The 20,660-nt window shown below is 39.1% G+C and overlaps 1 protein-coding gene across 2 annotated transcripts in view; it reads left to right on the top strand.

Moving 5' to 3' along the window:
- Positions 1-20,660, top strand: part of fut8b (fucosyltransferase 8b (alpha (1,6) fucosyltransferase)) — a 105,699-nt gene that overhangs the window by 55,024 nt on the left and 30,015 nt on the right. For both annotated transcript variants that reach the window (XM_055054278.1, XM_055054279.1), the window contains exons 2-4: positions 1,775-2,344; positions 13,687-13,805; positions 15,155-15,317. In XM_055054278.1, the coding sequence (XP_054910253.1) occupies positions 2,142-2,344; positions 13,687-13,805; positions 15,155-15,317 (485 nt within the window). In that variant the 5' untranslated portion in view covers positions 1,775-2,141. The remainder of the gene's footprint in view (positions 1-1,774; positions 2,345-13,686; positions 13,806-15,154; positions 15,318-20,660) is intronic.

Here is a 20,660-nt window from a genome sequence, read left to right as displayed (position 1 = left end):
TGGTCTCTGTGACATGGCAGGGCTTTGTTTGTGAGTTGACAGCGAAGGCTGCTTCATAAACTCAGCACGCATCCATCCCCATATTCTCTGCTGCTTGGGGATGAAGGAGAGGTGATCCAGGGTTTTTTTTTTTTTTTTCCTAGTTCGTTCTTCTCTGGTAGTGCACTGAATCACCTTGAGACAGGTTCAATCTGTCACAGAGCTTATTAGGAAAACTTTTTGTTGGGTTTTTACTCCAGATGTGGAACAGTGACCAGAATTGGACAGTTTTTACTTGATAAGTCTCAAATTAACGATCATTGGCAAAATCCAAAAAAAAATAAAAAATCATTAAATGTACCAGAATTCTAAACTAGCACTGTTTTCTTTCTCTTAATGTATTAACCAATTGGTGGTTTAACAATAAGCAAAAACTTAGGGAAATGTGTAAAGATTCAATTCATTTTATCCTTGGTATAAAATAAATCTGGAGAAGCTCATAGCTGAAGACTAGCTATGTTTTATGACATGCTTTTACTTGCAGCAAAGATGATATTTCACAGTAACAACTAATGATGCCTTCATCATTAGTTGTTGGAAAGTACTGCTATTCCACCTCATTTGGTTTTGCCGCTTCTCTTTAAATCTCTATCTGGCCATATGTACAGGAAGACGTTTGAGTTGTGGTTATGATCCTCGCCCATTATGATGGATGAAAGAGATGGCGTGACCTTCCTCCTTTTCTCTCTGCTCTTTGGTCCTGCTCTACATCCAAGAGCAGGGACATACGATTTTGAGTCATAGTTATTTGAGTTTTATTTGAGTTTTTGTGAAGCTAATCTGGTTCTAGTTTTGAAAACAGCATCTTGTTGCCACAATTACTCGTTATAACAACTGTCTGAAAGTAAAAAAAGTAACAGCAAAAATCCTTCCCCTTGCACAGCATCCAAAACCAGAGGGAATAATTGGTGAAACATTCATTGCCTCAACCAAAATAATTATGCACAAAAGTCTACAAAGAGAACAAATCAGAACTAATGTAACAAAGCTACTCCCATTATGTGATGCAATTCTAGAAAAATAGAGGCGTTGATCTTATATTTAATGCTTGAGGACTTATAACTCCCATATCCATCAAGGACCCTGAAATACATTCCCTTTTTAATTTGTTGTTACAGTGTGAATTTACAGATCAGAAAACCAGAGATTGTCCAGGAAAATCATCTTTAATCCTTTTTCTGAATAATTTAGCAAAGGTTGTGCTTTGACTGACTGTTAAAGCACAACCCTTGAGGGAGAAGATGGGTGAATATGTGGTGACTGGACTGAATAAAAAAAATAAATTTAAAAATGAATCTTTTAGTGTCCTCGCTTGCTTGTGTATGTGTGCATGCTGAGTTCATTGTGGATGTGTACAAGCGTGTACATGATGCGCGAACAGGCTAGACGCAGAAAGTGGAACATCCGTGTCCTGTCTCTACAGAAGTGCAGTTCAGCTTAGGGACTGCACATCACTGTGTTAATGCAAATTGCAGTGTCATGCTGATCAATCCTGTGGGCTGCTGAAACAGGTTTCTGTCGGGACCAGTCAGCAGCATCCAGGACTGCTCTATCTTCTGCACAGCACTGTCTGTTTCCACTTCAGTTGTATTGTTGCTTTTCGCCGGTCCTAAAAGTGCTTCTATTTGCCTCAGGACATATTTGCAAATAAAAAATTATTAATGAGCTTGTTTGCATATCAGAGTTAACCACACGTGACTCAGCTAACTCCTTTTTCCTTTCTGTTTTTCTGCAGAATGCAACTTGAATAAAAGAATCCAGTGGGACTGGACAGACACAGCACAGTATTCTTGGATAAGCTGGTCAGTGCGGAGCCGGGGGAGAGGTGAAGCCACTAATCGGGCCGTCATGCTTTAGCACACAGGAAAGACTGGCTGATCACTGGAGAAGCACCGTTTGCCTTTTCATAGATAATCCTGAGCCACAGAGGCGCACATCTCCCACTCATCTGCCATTTGTCATCCTTGCAAAGATGCCAGTGCCAAGATTAGCACGGTGGCATTTCTGGTGACGGAGCACACAGCTTGCGTGCGCTTCCACGTCTCTGGATCAACAGGCGGACGGGCACACCACAAGACATTTTCGGTGGGCGTGGTGGAAGCATGAGGCCCTGGGCAGGCTCTTGGCGGTGGATTACCCTGGTGCTGCTAGCCTGGGGCACTCTCCTCTTCTACATCGGTGGCCACTTGGTGAGGGACAGCGAGCATCCGGAGCGGTCCAGCAGGGAACTCTCCAAGATTTTGGCCAAGCTTGAGCGGCTTAAGCAGCAGAATGAAGACCTGCGACGCATGGCAGAATCTCTCAGGTAACGAAAGGCTCAAATTGACAGATTTATCTGCAACACCAAACACAAAGTACTTTTTATTTTCTAATTGTTGCTGTTGTTTGCTTTTAGTGATATACTTTATTATCCAAGGTCCTCTTTATAATGTAATCTACAAATTAATTGCCTGCTTTTTGGTGAGATGCTTTACATAATAAATTAAAAAAAAAATGTTACAACTGAACTAGCTACCTAGTCAAACTAGTTTTTATAAATGCTTTCTGTACTAAATAATTTTTTTTAGATGTCTGTGTTTTACATAGGCTACTGCTATTAAATTAATGGCTTAGCTACTTGTGTAGTGGGCAGCATTCATACTAACAAACATAACTAGACAATTGGTAGAGAAAGCTGCTCTATGTGCATAATAACTGAACAGCAGATGGAAACATAAGTCTGTCTAATGTTCAAAGTTTATGCCAGTACCATTAGACGTGGACTTATAAATTACAACTTGGTTAGATTGGCTGCTCAGATATGACTATTCTCACTGAAAGTATGTGGTAGCAATGGATTAGTTAACAAAGCATTTTATCAGTGAATCACAAGACTTTTACAACAAAGTATTTTTGGACACATTCATTTATTTTATTTTAGTAAACTGTCCACATCACCAGAAACAACAAAGAAATAACAATAAATAACCAACAATTTACCAAAAAAGGAGTAGGCTGAAGCAAAGCTTATTCTTGCCTAACCTATTTTTTTACCCTATAACCTGCCAGGATATTTTCACAATACATATATAAATCTAAATAATAGCTTAAGATTTTATCATTTTACATTTTAAAGCTCTTTTAAAGTTCACCAAAAAAGAACATAAATTCATCATTCAGTTCATTCCACAGTTTCACACCAATAACTGAAACACATATTTATCTGGCTCTTCTCTTTTTCATATTTAAATATAAACATATCTCGTAAATTATATTTGAAAATAAAAATGGAGCTATTGTGCAATAGACAACTGTTAGTTTGGCTTGGTTTGCGTCTTTGGAACCTGGGTTCCTGTTTTTACCAAATTAGTCAAGAGTTAAATGCAAGTTCATCTATCCTACTGATGGATTTCTGTTTAAATGTATTGACTGATGACAAACTCAGCAACAAAACTACAATTGAGTGACTGAAACAGGAAAAAATCAAGATGTTCCATTCACACTGTCAGGCCTCAACCTGATTAAAAGAGGATGGTGGGGTCCATAAGAGAACTGTGCAGAAACAAATGGCTAAAAATTACTTGACGCATAGCTGTCGAGACTGAAGATTGAAATTTGTTAAAGTTAGGAATCATTGGGTCTATTTAGTTCTGTACACTTAGTTGTTCGACATTGGCTCCTTTTTTCAGCCCTAGTATGTGAAACATTAGAATAGAAACATTGTTGGAAAAACTATGGTAAAAAACTGTAAACGCACTGTATTTATAAATGTCTCGTTAGTTGAGACTTTCACAGCATCTGTGCAAATCATCCAGTGGAGGATATTTGCAGGACGTTATCTTACCACTGGCTGCTCTGTAAATATTAGAAATGCTTTTCCAAAACCACATAATTCCCTGGGATTGTGTTTGTACTAAAGCTGATGAGGTAAAATTTAGAGTAAAAAAAATACTCAACAGTGGACATAATGCACCTGTTAAAGTCCTGCAACCACCACATGCGGTCGCCTCGTTTCAGTCCAATCACAATAATTTTTTTCAAAACCCGGAGCAGTCGATGGCTTGTGGTGAAGCTTCATCAGACGTCCACGATTGTAGCCGCTAATCAGTGGTGAGATAGATGCTGAGTGTGACAGATGGATAGCGTGTCACACGTCTCACCAGATTTTGTTATTTTAAAAGACAATAGCACATTGTGCAAGTCCATTAACCGCACAGCATCTTTCACACATTCAAGCAATTTTAACAGTGAGGCAGATGGTTCTGCTCTTATCACCGCATGCTGACAGCGTTTTTCAAAACACTCAAACCCCAGATCTAGACGTGGATGTGTGTGAGCTTGCCGCCTTCCGCGAAAGATGCGGTTAGTGCGTTCTTGTGTGTGTGTCTGTATGTGTTTGTAGTTTTAAGGGAAAGCTTCAGATGTTGCCATAGCTGTTCCTCTGTGATATTCTGATTCACTTTGATGCGAGGACCTCATCGGTGCACACAAACATAAAAAAAACAAACACATGCATTACTTCAGACAGCTGGTCCTTGATTAAATCCCCTGCTTTTGTAATTATTCAGAATTGGCTCACAAACAAAGGTGAAATTCACAGCATCAAAAAAAAGAAAAAAAAAAGCCAAGTGCAGCTTTCAGTCGATGTCCAGATGGGTCCCTGACACACTGCGTGCTCGCAGCTTGTTATTGAGTTCAGGATGTTGATCTGGGACTGAGGACTCGGCAGTTGTTTACTGGGGCAGTACAGCGTTGCCTTGTCAAGTCCCACTAAGCTTCAGCTAAGTATCACAGAAGAAAAGCCAAAAGGAAACTGCTGGTTTGCTGAGGTTAAGCTTTATGAGCTATCTACAGCAAAAGGCTTATTCTGGTCTCTATTCACTTCTATATTTTTAAGCTTGGGGTTAGGCTGTTCATAATCCTTGAACTTTTTCACATTGTTTAACTTCAGAACCACAGAACTCAATGTATGTAATTTAGATTTTATGTGGTAGAGCAACAGAAAGCAGTAAATGTTTGTGAAAGAGGAAAATTGTACGGCCATTTTAAAATTAAAAATCTGAAAATTGTTGTGCGTATTTGTTTTCAGCCTGCCTGAGTCAATATACTTGTTAGAACTATTTTTGTGCAAATACAGCTGCAAGTCTTTGGTGCAAGGCCTGGCCAACTTTGAAAATCTAGAAACTGCAATGTTTTCTCCATTACTCCTTATGCAAACCTCAGGCTCTGTCAGATTGAAAAGAGTGCATCTGTGAGCATAAATTTAAAGTCCTGCCATTCTCAACTGGATTTAGATAAAATCATCCTCAAACACACCGACTGAGCCACTGTAGCATATGAAAGTGCTTTAATAAATCCCAATTGTAAAGTCATCTACCCAGATGATGTTTGCTCTGCTGGAGGAGGACTGGGAGGGGCTTAGCAGGAGTGGAATTGATGCGGTTGGGACTTTAATACCCCCACAGGAAAAATATGTTGTTTTGCCCAAACCTTTCGAGAGTCAAAGCTATCCTGCAAGTTCCCAACTCGGTTGATGCGCAAAAAGCCTCGGCGCTGGCAGGCTGACAGGAGGGAGAGAGGAGAGTGCATGGGAAGAGGCGGGGTCAGGAGGGCACTAGCGGGGTCAGGCTTGGAGCCCTTTCATAACTGCTTGCATTTCTAGTTCCAGCTCTAGCTCCAGCTATTTGAAGCCTCTAATTGTTTGTCGTCCAGGATTGCGTTTATCTCCGTCCGTCTTCCCATCAACTCTGAACAACATCTCCATTTCTGCCTTAGAAAAGGATCTCTGCAGTGTGACATTCCAACCAGCATTTATTAAATAGCATTTTGTGCATCTAGATAGTGGAGTTCAATGTTATAGTCTGCATAGACTGTCTTTAATAAAGGATAGATTTTTGAATGGAACATCTAATATCTACCCTGTCAACAGATTCATCTACATCAGTCTGGATGTTAACATGGGGTAATTAATGGTTTTCTTGCTTTGCCTGTCAGTTTATGAAGACAGATGTTTTCTTTGTGTAGTTGATCTGTACTCTTGATGTTTTCAAATGTGGACACTTTTCAGACTTATGTAGAAAAAAAATATATTTTTTAATGAAACAACAGTTGGTGACAAATATCACTTTAGGGCACATTGCAGAAAGATATTTAATTTAATCATTTATATGACGGAATGCCTAATTATGCGATCCCAACTATCAAACAATACGGTAAAGTACAGATTATTAATTCAATTGATTTATCTATGAATATCCAGCAAATTTGATTGAATCCACTCATCCCTGATAAGCATGTAGTGACAGTGGACTGTTAAAAAAAATCAAAGTTCAATTTAGTTAATTTTTTTGGGGTTTTTGCACTACTATTTTCCCACTAAAAAAGGGGTTTGAATACTTTTGCAAAATATTGCATAAACTCCATTAGTGTCTGTCATTCTTACATTATTCGTTTAAAAAATAAATGAGTTGCTGGTGAGCTGTCCATCATCCCTGCCGCTGGCTCCTTCTTATTTTCCATCTTTTCAAACCTCCTTCACCTCCGTCCTCCACCTCCACCTACAAACTGCTGACAGTTGAATGTCACAGAACGGCCGACTGTGTAACAACTCGCCAGTTCAATGATCACCTAATTCGGCAGCTCACTTGTTCCGCTAATTTGGAACGAGAACACGAATCTCTGTGCCTCGTACAAGGAGCAGAGTTGATTCTCGGCGAGTATCCCTTTGACATCTGATGAAAAAAGACAAATTCGTCCAAAGCGCCTAACTGTCGCAACAAGTGTGCTCATTTTTTACGAGTGGCCTCAGAGAAATTTAAGCCCATAAAAGTGACATTATTACATATCATGTTGAGTTCTTGCACTGTGAAAAACTCATTGCATTCAAACTGATTTATAGATCAGAGTACAATTCAACTTGTTTAGTGTCGTTACTCCACAGCAGCAAGAGATAGATGAGTTAGCCATTATCAGGCTGCATGGTGCAGTCATTATATATCTGACAGAATGCCTATGTTTTATTAGTTTTATTTTCTTTTTACCACCAAGTTGGTTTTTCAGTTAGATAATTTGATAAATCACTGACAGGACAAGAATTATGTGACCCCCCTGACAGATTTCTTCTGTTCAATAAATACATTTTATTGACCTGAAAAATGCTCTTTTCAATTTTTTTTTAAGTGAAGAAAAACAATGTCATTTATCAAAATGTAATTACGCCTTAAATGAGAAAACTGTTCCAACCTTGGTGGCCACAGCTGCCATTAAAACGTTGGCAACTGGTCTTTGCAGAATTCTGACAGAGTTCTGGCACGCCGGATGGTTTTCGAGCATAAATGGTTTTCTTAAGGTCTTAAACAACGGCATTAAAATCAAATCTACAGACTTTACCCCAAAACCTTCTTTTGTTTTAGAATCCATTCAGGGTAACACCTGCTGGTGTGCTTCATGTCATTATTCTTTCACATCACCAAAGTGGGCTTGAGCTTAAGGTTAAAAACTAATGGCTCTTAGCCCGCACTCAGTTAGGATAAATGGTTCAGGTTCCAAGCAGCAAATCAGCCTCAGATCATCAAACTGCCAATATTATTTATTACTGTCGATATTTTTTTAAATGTACACCAAAGTTTTAAAACACTTTCTCTGGATATTCTTCTGAAGGTTTTCAGACTCATCAACATCTGCTTTGAATAATCTGGGAATGGATTTTTTTTATCTTTATTGGTCAACAGTGATGTCCTGGTAGCTTTTCCTCTTTCTTTATACCAGAACATGGTGATTTGCTTTTGGAGATGTTTAGCTTACTTCATGCTGTCAGATATGTTTTCCTAAGGAGATATTTTAGAGATTTGGCAGAAGAGTGAGGCTACTGATATTGCACTCAGCTTACCAAAATATGAGGTTAACTGTATCAGTAATTGAAGCCTGTGATTTAACAATGAGGGTAAATAGTTTCTTAGATAAGTCCAACTTGGCTTTGGATAGCTTAATGATATGATAATAATTTGAAAAGTTTTTGGGTTTATGCCGTTTTTTGGGGGATGGGGTGGTTCTGATTATACAATTTATTTCACGATCTGAAACATGTGTGACCGATAGGCAGAAACGGATTAAATCTGTTTTGTTTTATCCTATCTTTAGTCCTCAAGTACAATTCTTAGGACAGTCATGTCTGGTTAATCAGATTTTGTCAACGCTTGGATTCAAATTAAATTCACCTGGCTGACCTACAGATGCAGTCCAATGAATCAGGCCACTTTTGAATGATGTTAGTGACAGGCGGTTTGCCAACCCACCAATCACCCGGCAGCATTAATGAGAGGTGAGCATGAGGTCGAGTTGCTCAGCCCGTCTGGCTCCGCCCTCTCTGCAGCTGTCAGTCACCCCGGGCACAGAGCCACTGCTCCCGCAGAGACGATGACACGCGCCAGCCTGATGGTGCGACACCAGAGGGAGTAAGGGGGTAAGAGTGACAGCTGGGGTGAGTGATGAGGACCTGATCGATGTCCACCTTTTCCACCCTCCTCTGGCAATCCAACAGAGGGGATGCAAGGATGGAATGGAGGAGAGTGTGGGTGATGTTTAGGAGGAAAGCAGAATCGAGAGAATGATGGATGACGTTAGGACCTCACTAAGTAAAGAGCAGCAAGGAGAAAATGAAAAATGACATCTGAAGGGATGAGAGGAGTTGCAGAGACCACAGTCATTGCCCTAATCGGTTTTATTTGTTATTTCAGCTTACCTCGAGGCCAGCAGAATGTTTGCTGTTGTGCAATAATGTCAGAAACAAGCCAGTAAAGGAGATTTATGCGTGGCGTAGCACTGTTACAGTTGACGCAGATCTCTAAACCCTGTGTAATGTGTTCTGCGAGTTAAAATGGATGCAAGGAATTATTTGCACACACGGGGCCATGTGACTCAGATTTATGTACACTGAAAGAGAGAAAAGTGCATCTCTAACAAATTGTTTCTACATGCTTCAGTGGAATTGTCTTTTAGTGGTATAGGTTATTGACCATTAGACCTCAATTACTCTCCTTCTTATGTGTCCCCGTGTGTTTCTCAGTTTCATTTTGTCTGGGTAGTTCCTCGTGAAACCTACCATTTCCAAATACATCTGCCTCATCTGGGTCTCTATCCTTCAATTCAAATAAGAATGTAAATTTTAAGCATGAAAAACTCATTTGTATAGCTTAGTGTGATGAGGTCTTCTCAAGTAAAGGTTGGAGCGAGGATTGACCTTGTGCAGAAACTGGTGCCACTTCAGGACCTCAACTCCTGTCAGTCCGCAGGGCTCAGGCACACATAAGCCTCATTGTTAGGACTGTCTGTGGTCGGGACGTCTCTGTCAAGTAGAGCTCAGAGCGGAGCTGGCGAGCTAAAGATGTTGTGGACATGTGAGGCAGGAATGCAGTATACAGAATCAGTTTACTTGGAATCTTAATGTTTGAATTCGTAGACATGAAAGCAAAGAAAAAAATTTATTGATCTGACATATGATAGCATCGTGAAGTAAAACTAAGCCACTGTCTGAACTATTCTTTAAGGCTTCAAAACCAATTTAAGTTTTCATAGTGAAACAAGATTTTCTACCACTATGCACATGTTTTCATAGTGTGTCTCAACACTGCACTGGCAACTACAAGCCCTTTTTGCACTGCAGGGTCTGGCCTGGCCCAGCCCAGCCCGGCTCCGTTAGACCCGGTCCTATTGGTGCTATGGCCCTGGTCGTTTTGCATTGTTCTGGCTACGTCACGTAAATAGAATTTATCTCCCCAGCGACTGCGGAACAGTTTTCTTCTTGGGTCTCCCGTCCCATTTATTTCTGTATGTGCTCATGAGGGAAACATTTACCTCAGCTTTATATTTAACAAAAAAAATGCATAAATCTCATTTCCCGGCTGGAGCGATGCCAGGTGTAGAAATCCCCTCGTTCACAGCCTTGCCGACTCCTGATTGGTTCGATCTGAGAAATGTTATTTACATTTACATTAAAATCTTTGGTTGAAGAACTGATTGTAATGCCAGTGTAGGGTAAGAATACATTATGACGGGAATTTATTGAAGCAGCATATTGAAATGACAGCCATCGAGAAAGTCTTGTGCTCCTCTGATCCCGAGATCTGATCTATGTCCCGCCCTGCAGCCAAACTGGCCCAGTCTGGCCGGTCCGATTGGAACCACAGCTCTCGGGGTTCCAGGGAGCGGGGTGGTACCGGGCTGGAAGTGTTAATGCAAAAATGGCCCGAACCGGGTCCAGTGTTGCAGTGCAAAAGGGGCTATATACTTCCATGCAGCTAAAAATGAACAATCCATAATTTTTGTTCACCATTATTTCCACGCCTTGCACATAGAGCTGGATATGCAATGTTTTTCCCTTGAAAAGAGAGTCTCAGAAAAACTCATCCAAATTGTTCACAAACCAGTTGCAAAGAGCCTAAGAAAATATTTGTTTTAAAACCTGTTTAAATACAAAGTGCATCAAAATTTAATGATTTAAGAAAATGCATCTTTGAATACAGAAGTGTAGACCTTGTAATTGCACATTAGAAGGTTATAGGGAGATCAAGAGAATCTGAAATATCCCGTTATGCAGGATGTGCAGAAGCACACACTACCAAATGATACCTAAAGATTGGTTTGTGGGTAAATCAGAAGAACCTGTGAGAATTCTAAGCTGGAGTTAAAATGCAAAATAAATCACAATGTAATCATGCATGGGTATATCCGTTTAAACACAGGCTAGTTGGTTCTTTGTAAAAAGCCAAAGGGTGTCCATGTAGCCTTCTTTCATCTAGACCTCAGAGAATGCTTCACATCTCCATCCATATGTATGACTTTTCAGGTCAGCACATAAGTTTCCTTTTGAAGTCAGCCTGACTATATTAAGTCTTTCTACAGGAATATAGGTGCAGTTTTGCCACGTGGGCCCCCACTGTTCAAACTCGGTCCCTTGACTCTGATCACCTTGTGAACTCTGTGAACACTGGGTGAGAAAGTGGGAGCCAGTGGTTTCACCACCTGAGCTCAAGTAAAATATTTGAACCTTACATGCTTCCCGACGCAGTGCTTAGAGGCAGCAGGCCTCATCCTCCCCCTGCTTCCAGAGCTCGTCTTTTATTCCCCTGTATCCCTCCACATATTTGCATGCAGCTTCTCCAAACTCTGAGTTTTCTTTTCATCTCTTACCTTTCCTGTGTTGTTTTATTTAGATGTTGTTGAATCCAGCTGCCTTGTCTAATTTCTCCTTCAGGTTCAGTAGTCTTTTTTTTTGTTGTTGTGGTTGTTATTCTCTGTTTGCCTTTTCTGGCATATCTGTTAGTTTTGATTCAGCTCAGTGTTTGGATATGTTTTATATTGACAGATCTTGTTCTGGGTGCGTTTTCCATGACTGGGGCTATGACAAGTACACCGGCAATTTGTATTCTAGATAATCCTCATATATGATGTTCGCACTAATTAGCCTGTGCTCGTATGGCCTATTTTTTCTGCCTTGTTCAAGAAGATATCAAGTTGTTTTATGCCACCATTTTAGCAGCACTTAAAACCCCTGGGAAGTGATGAAGCAAGTCTTCCTTTTTGTACTAAGGTGTAACCAGCATGTTAAGGTGTGGCCTATGGGGAAACGCAGCTGAATCTGGTACAAAAGATAATAGAGGAGAGGAAATGTCACAGGGTTTTATTTCAATGATCCGTTTCAGGGTCTTGTAACGGACACACCGTAGATCTAATAATGACAGGAAATCTGAATCAAATAAGGGCAAACTCTGTTCTTGGAAAGTATGAAAGGTTGATCATTGTCTATCATTGGTTTACATAATGTCGGAGTAGAATATTCTGCTCTTTTTCCTACAGCTTTGGATGACCTTGAAGTAGATTGCTCAGTTAGTAGTCAGTGAAGTGGGAGGCAAGGGCTTCTGAGGGACCAGACTCGCACATTGAAGGGAGAGCTTTGTGGCGAGGGGCCGTTGCAACTTTAAAAGTCTCATCTCTATGCCTGCAGGCGACTGATGTTCTTTACTGAAGGAGCAAATTGAGTTTGCATGCCTTGATGATTTATTATGTCTATTGCTCTGGGGTATTTGCAAATACAATGCTGAAAAAAAAACTGCGGATTTTCTACCATGTTAATGCCATTTTTCTTCCCCCTTGACTGACATAAACTTGGTGCTCTAAGGATGTCAAAGTGTTCAGTTGTGTTTTTGGTGCATGTGTGTGTGGTAGTTATTCACAGTTAACTGAGGGAGCTGGAAAAATGCAAATTCTAATTTGCATTTATCAACCAGAGATAATTCACTAAACATTTAAAATATGCAGCAGTTCCACAGATAAATTTAGATATATGCAAATGAATATAGTTTATTACTGTACATTAGGTTAATTGAACTGAACGTCTGTCCAAACAAGCTTTCAGCGGTAATGAAAAACAGCTTTCTGCACTTGTGAATTTGATGACTGCGGTATGTTTTTGTTTTTTTTTTTTTCTCGCTTCCTTTTTTTTTCTTTTTATCACAAATGTCTATGATGTGGAAGAGTCTGAGATGATCCCACTCATCACACTCCTGGGCTTGGAGCAGTGATTTTATACGACATCTGTGTTAAAAGTAGTTTTCCTATTTGTTTTAGCACTATGGTGATGATAAAAGACCAGCTGGAATGCTGTTGCACTCTTGTTAACGACTGAGTCTTAGAATGTGAACATTTTAATGCATCACTTTTAGTTTTTCCGATTATTCCAGGGCATCTTTTCTCTGTGTTGCAAAGATGTTAGATGAAATTAAACATTGAAATTGAACCATCATAAAAAACAGACTTATCAAAATGTAACTTATCATAAAAAAACTGAACCTGTCAATTTGTACATGAGCAGACATGAAAAAAATTGGCAGATCAAATACTTATTTTCCCCCTCAGTACATTAGATTTGTTACATTTTGTCATAAGCCTCTGAAGTAACAAAGTTGAAAAAGTTGTTTTTTGTAACTTCAACCTCACAAGCTCATCAGGTGCTTTGTCGTGTCACAACTGAATAGCGTTCTTGGTTTATAATTGCTTTTTTTATTTTCCTATTATTACACATAATCATAGCTTTTTTTCTGTAAATTGCCATTCAGGTCACAGGATATTCAGCAGATTCTCAGGACGTAGTTCATGGATGAGTTTGGAAGCAGATGAGAAGTCGAACCCAGCAAACGTATTCTGAGCACAATCTTGAGCTCAAAATTAAAACACAGGGCCACAACTTCAGGGGGTCTACACTGGCATTTTAACAAATTACATTTGTGGAAGTTTCGGCAGTGAACATTGTGAGATGCAAGCCTCCGCAGCTCAGTTTTCTCAGCAACTTTTAAATTGAAAGATGAGACCAGAGTCACCCAAGCAAGAGACGTCTCGAATCAGATGAACCACAGGATATTCTTACCGCTTCGCCTACCTCCTGAGTCACAACTGACAATTAGAAGAAAGTTTTTTGACTAAAATAGTCTGCAAGTGGATGCCTTGCGGAATCCATCTTGAGTTATTCAGAGAATAACTGAGCATTCCTAAAAATATTATTTTGTTATTCCGTCAATGCATTGGACTATTACGTTCAGAGGTTTTGACATGTTCCTGGCTCCTCCTCCTGCTATTAGTTTCCTAATCCACCTGATGTCTTTTTGGGCCTTCCAGGATACCAGAGGGTCAAGCAGAAGCTGGGTCACTGGCGGCAGGAAGGCTCCGCTCCCTGGAGGACCAGCTGACCAGAGCCAAGCAGAAGATTCACAGCTTCCAGAAACTCACTGGAGATGGTAAGTAGGAAGTCTGGAAAACCTTGGAAAGTGTCAGCATTTTCCAGGTTTGGATTAATATGATGAGAAAAAAAAATTGAATCTGGACAGACTTCAATTCTTTTCTTGTCGTCTCAAATTCCTATCTGTCTGTCAGTCTCTTTCTCCACTCTGTATTCCACCATTCATCCCATCTTGCTCTATATCATCAACCCACTAATTTGTCTGTTGGTCTGCCTGCTAATCCATTTATCTGTAGAGTTTGCTGGTTTCATTTCCAGTAATATCTACCTTAAATTCATTCTGAAGTCCTTCATTTACACCTTCGATAAGGGTTGATAAGTATAAAGAGAAACTCCAGAAATGTGCAGAATAATGAAACTTAAAATAGACCCACCCAAAACGGCTGCAAGACGGCATTTCTCACAAAGCTGAAGCATATTGAGCATATTGTAAGTGTGTGTGGGCTCACGATATAAATCTAGATATGGTGTGAAACCTCTCAGCTGCTTGTGTGAGCTTTTGCCTGCAGGGACGATGTCAGTTCAGGCCAGTGTTCAACCCGCTGCAGCCTGACGATGGCGATGATGACGGTGGACCCACAGCGTCAATGGGGCCGGGTTATATGTGTGTACTTGCTACTCTAAGCAGTGGTCAAAGGGGCAGGAAAGCTGTCAGGTGAATCGGGGAAACGTGTGAATGAAGTGGGAGCAGTGTAAATCCCCCCACCGGCAAAATAAGAGACTGAGACAGGAGAAAAGAGACGGGGAGAAAATAAAAAAGGACATGTGAGCGTAGAGGGCAGTGGAGGGTCAGATTTTCCATCATGCTGCAGGGGAAGAAAAAGCTAAAAATACCCTCCAGCTTTTTCCACAAGCAGAGCAGGTAAAGTGAGGAGAGTGTCTGAGATAGAAGGTTGGAAAAAAAAAAGAGCTTTACCATCTCCAACACCACCTCCAACTTCTCCTGCTTGAGGCTGTTCTTCTCTTTGCTGTGTTCTTTTCCATTCTGTTTCTCTCAACAGAAACCAGGGCAGGCACATGCAGTACCCTTGTTGGCTGCTCCACATTGTCTGGGTTCAAAAGGGGTATAAATTTCGTGTGTGTGAAAAACATGAGAGAGTTTATGCACAAAAGCAGTGATCGAGTGTTTCCTTACGAGGTCAAAGTAACACCTGGGGTCAGAGTTCCTGTTGTCACATTTACTGGCGAGAGGCTATTTATACACTATAATCAGAATCTTTTGAGAACATATTTCGTTTTTTCAGTCTGCATTTGAGTCTGTGTTATTGGTTCATTCTCTTTGATCGCACCGGCCGCTTCAAAGTGTTATAAAACCCAGCCGTTCTCTCCTCCCTATTCTCCCCGCAGGGCCCGGCCCCACGCAGGAGGAGCTGCGCAGGAAGGTGGAGAACGGCATCAAGGAGTTCTGGTACTTTGTGCGGAGCGAGGTGAAAAGGCTATCCAATGTGGAAAACAGCGAGAGGCAGAAATATGCTGACACACTCCTGCAGGACCTGGGACATCAGGAGAGGTGAGCATGTGCAGCATCCTCTGAGTTAGGGAAGTCGGAACTTCTTTACCTCTTAAGGTCAGTTTGCACATAGTTCCCTCAAGCAATATACAAAGCTCTAGGTGTGTGTTTCTCAAATTGTTTGGTTTGTTTTATTTATTTCTAATTTGAAAGATTGAAACCATTAATGAGACACACTGGAGGTCTCTCCATGTAGCAGGGCATTCCACAATTTTTTTTTATTTTATATTGCTGTTGGTAAATCTAACACTACACACCACTTTGAAGCCATCAACCCACCAGGTGTGTGGCAGCAAGAAAACACCTAAAACAAGCAGGGCAGTGAGCCCTGAGAGCAGCGTTTAGAAACACTCCTCTATAATCCTCATTGCTGTAAGTGCATCAAAAGATGGCATATTTTTTCGGTATTTATTAACAATAAATGTTGAAAGTGTTGCCCTGTTATGTTTTGTCTCAAACAACATCCTGATGTATCAAGTAGTATATAGGAATATACAATCGCCATTTTGTTGTCCTTGAAAATAGAAACATGTCTGCTTCAATCTAATGTATGATATGAGTTTTGCCGGTGTAAAAAAGATGGCTTTTTCTTGTTACAGCCATCAAGAAAAAAAGGACTTTGTGGGACTAAGCCTGCTATGGACTTGTGTCCCTGTATTAACAGGTTATTAGATAATAAAAGGCTTAAAAATGTCTGAAAATAAACATCACAAGAAAATGGTTAAAAGCAGAATATAACATTTAGTTAAAGCAAAATATCTATCTTTCTTGTAGTTACTCTGACAATGTCCTTTGCATGATGTGAAGAGAGCCCCCTCTATAGTTCAGTTATTCATGACTCAAAATAAGCAGTAGAAAAACACAAAAAGTATATCATAGAATAAATCTACAGGTGAATAAAGCCAGTTTGATGGATGCAGAAAGAAAGTTTGCAGTGTTTTACTTCATAAACATAAAACTGAATCATTTACTTTCCTAATAAATTATCTTTAGCTAAATAAAAAATTAAATAGCTTAAACATGCCAGCAGAGACACTCATTAATCCCAAAGCTCTATGGAACAAAATATATTGTTACAGTACTCTGTGGAAAGAAAAGCATTGGGGGATAATCATGTTTTTTTGAAGGAAAAGACATGAATTATTTATATTTAATAATACATTGAAATAATATATATATTTTTTATCTGAAGCTATTTTTTTTCTCCTGCATGAAAGTCACCTGTTACCAGATGGTTGCAGTTTTACTCAAATTTTTAAGCAAATGCATCAAAATACTCAAATTTTCCAAATCAGAATGTCTTCAACAGTGTTATCTTTCTTAACACTACCCTCCAAGACACCAGTTTGTGTTTCTGTTTTATTTAAAGGCAAAAAAAAAATACCTCCCACATTTATAATAATAATAAAAATAATAATAAAAAAGATTGCTTCTTCTGTTAGGACTTGATTTGGATCCTGGCAGCTCTAACCAGCAGGCGTTCCTTTCAGAATAACAACAGATAAAAATCCTGAACACGCCCTCTGAGTCACCTGGAATTAGCTGCAGAAGCAAAAGTAGGGGTCACATTCCTAGATGTAATCCTTCCTGAGGCAGTTTACAGGACCTATTGTCTCAGGCATCGCTGCCTAAGTAGCTTTCCATAAACGAGATTAACCACCACATACACACAGACTAATTGGTGTGACAAAATAAATGTTTTTTAAATTTATTTACACATGTGTCTCTCTCTCTTTTTTTTAATTAATTTATGTGTGATAAAAAAAAGTAATGACCAATAGAAAGAAAAGCAAGAAAAGGAGAATGAAAAGTGGTAAAAAGAACAAATGTGCAACTTTTTCTTTTACATTCTGCTCAGGATAGGGCATGCTATGTGCCGAGTACAGCCTTGGTCTTGAGTGTTTTCCCGAGTAAAACAGAAATGGAGTCCTTAAATTGAAGTACAAAGGGATTTTTCTGCTTTTCCAGAGGAGTCAGTTGTTGCATTACGAGCTGCTTTTTGGGCTCATTCTTCCTTTCGGATATGGAAATAATGTCGATGTTTACAGATGTTCACATATGTAAATCTGATAGAAGTAATGTCTGTGTTCGTAGAGATTCCATGGCTGTATGCTAACTAACACTTAGTATTATGAGGGTTGATTAAAACAAGCCTCAGGAGCTAAGAGCTGTAATACCATTATAAGACTAAGACTTACGTTTGCACCTGAACCAGTGCAGTTCAAATTGTCTACAAGAAACCAATTTTATACTGAAACCTGAACACTTTTCACACTTTGAAGAGTTTCACATTTACTTTGTTGCACCCAAAAATTGTTATATATTTTATTTTTACATAACTTGTTCCCCTGTGTGAATGAAGATTATTATTCATTACTATTTAACCCTTTTTATTCTGATGCTCCTAAATAAAATCAAACCCAGCAGCCCAGACTGGGACGCCTACATAGACTGCTGACTTGAAAGCTGCTGCTCTCTGACTCTGTTTTTATCCAATCTGACAGCGATAGAGTTTTTGCCAAGACTTTTGAAGAAGTGTAACACTGGTTTAGACACACCCAACAGAGTTGGAGCTGCTTATGCAAAAGTTCAATCCACTCCGTAATCAGGCACTTCCTTCTGTTGGCCTGTCACTTAAAAACCCATTAAAATAAATTTGAATTTGTGGTTGGAACATGACAGAATGTGTTATCTCACTTGACTTAGTTATTGAAAAAGTGTGCCTTAAATTGTATTGTTAAATAGTTCATTTCTTATTACTGTGAGGCCCAAAAATAACAGGGTAGAATTTCAAACTTGCTAAGCAGCTAAAGAACTTGCTTCTCTTTGTGAAAGTAGATGTGTGCGACATTTTGTGGTTCTATTGTGATACCAGTAAAAATTATGGTAAAAAAATATATATATATATTTATATATATATTACTTCTTCGATTTTGGTGAATCAACATTTGAAACTTAATTACATAAAGAAGTGTGACTTACAGTGCAGACCAAAAGTTTGGACACAACCTTCTCATTCAATGGGTTTCCTTTATTTTCATGACTATTTATAAGGCAAGGAAGCTCACTTATTAACCTGACAGGGCACACCTGTGAAGTGAAAACCGTTTCAGGTGACGACCTCTTGAAGCTCATCAAGAGGATGAGGATGCAAAGTGTGTGCAAAGCAGTAATTACAGCAAAACATTGTTTTTTTGAAGAAACTACAATATAAGGTGTATTTTCAGTTGTCATTTTGTTTAGTACATATTTCCACATGTGTTAATTAATAGTTTGATGCCTTCAGTGTGAATTTATAATGTCAATCGTCATAAAAATAAAGAAAACTCATTGAATGAAAAGGTGTGTCCAAACTGAACCGCATCAAAGTCATACTTTCGAATTTGCTGATGTTTATAGAATAGAATAGAATAGAATAGCATTTATTGTCATTGAACAGGATTCAACGAAATTTCTATTGCAACTCCCGTGCAAAAAGTCAAAAAATACAATATTAAATAAACAAATACACAATAATAATAATATATACAACTAAAATTAACTAAAATTAACTTATGGAGCTCTTGCAAAACAAACAATGGAGAACATTCTAAAAATGATGCTGTTTATTTTTAAATTTATTGAAGCAATGCTAAATCTAAATTTTATCATAAAAGAAACAATAAGCAGTATGAGAAATACCCACTCCCTATATGAAAGTCATACGTCTAACTTTAGACAATGCCTTTTGTCCCCCACCTTTCATGTCTGTTTTCTCTCACATGATCTGTTTATATCCTTGCTTGTAATATCAACATGAATCTCTGTATTTGCGTGTTTGGTCCTAACCTTGCAGAGAAATGCACAACCGAAGTGTTTGAGTGGCCTCTAAGCTGCACGTATGAATGACCACAAATATTTATGTTGGCACACACAAGCTCATCTGCAGGGCTTCAATCCTGCGTATCGGTCCTCTGTCTAACAGCCACATCCCACAAGGCCCATTGGCTGATTCTTTCTTGCTCCGTTTTGCGGCCAGCCAGGTGTGCTCCTTACCACACTGGGCTTGTGATGGTTCCCCTGTGTGAAAATTTTTTAGATCCATTTACACACCACACATGTGCACACACACACACACCATGCCTGCTGCTTCAGAATGTTACAGTGAGTGATGATACTGTCTAAGTTAGCTTAGAAAGACACTCTTCACAATGGCACACTGCTGAAATGAGACAGTGTGTTTCTTCTGCTTTGTGTGTGCGTGGGTGTGTGTGTGTGTGTTTACATGGGCTGCTGAATACATGTATAAGAGTTCTCCGTCGCACAGGATGTGACTGATTTGGGTCGAGAAGTGAGTAATAAATTAAGCTTGCATAAGTGTGTCTGAGTGTGTGATGTGTTTGCCCTTAGCTGCATATATCAGAAGTCTCGGGCATGTCTGAGAGTGGATGGCCACGACATTAGGCAGTGTGTGACATGCACTCGGATTTGCTGTCAGTGGGATGTAGATGGCAGACTTAATCCAAAATACAGCTCAGGAGCCAGAGAGAAACTCCTGTTGTCAATCAGCATCACAGATGCATAGGTTGTCTCGGAATCTATAAATATCATATAGGAATTGAGTCTTGAAATGTTCAAAACCGGAATGATTTAAAATATCAACATATCTGAAGCTCACCTTATTTTTTAAAGTATATTGTAATCTTCATTACAGGATTTTTTTTTTTTCATTTTTTTCTTTTTTTGTTTTCAATTTGAAGAAAGCAGTACACATATTTGCTAAAAATGTCTTCTGCTCATGATCTTGGCTTTTAACAAATAGGAAAAGTAGTAATCTCTGCTAACAGTAAAGCTTTAACCCGACTTAATGTAAGATTAAAAAAGACAATAGATTATATGTATTTTTGTGTCATGTATATTAAGGTCTGGTTGCTCACAAATTGTTTTTTTTTTTTTTTTTTTTTCCTGAAATCTTTGCATTACACTTTGTTTTGATTTATTTGGTTCTGATCTCCGTTTGGATGTTATGAACGGACCGCTGACTAAACCAATATAATTCTCAGCCATGCCATGCTGTTACATGTTAGTTGTTGATATTATGCATAATGGAGAGACATGCAATGCTTAACGTTTGTGCATAAACAATATAGTTTATGACAAACAAAGAAATACTTATATTTATTATGCTAATCACAGAAGCCTATGGGTTTATGGCAACCACAACCCCAGATATCTTGACATTTATATAATAATTTCATATTTATTGCAATCTAAGAAGTTCTTGGCAATGTTAATATTGTGTACACTGATACTGGGATACATTTGCAATATGTTGCGCATCCCTAGTTATTGGAATCATAAGTC

Source organism: Poeciliopsis prolifica, unplaced genomic scaffold (assembly GCF_027474105.1).
Source record: "Poeciliopsis prolifica strain line A6 unplaced genomic scaffold, Auburn_PproV2 SCAFFOLD039, whole genome shotgun sequence".
Classification (NCBI taxonomy): Eukaryota; Metazoa; Chordata; class Actinopteri; order Cyprinodontiformes; family Poeciliidae; genus Poeciliopsis; species Poeciliopsis prolifica.
Note: the sequence above shows the minus strand (reverse complement) of the source record. Positions and strands in the feature narration are given on the sequence as shown.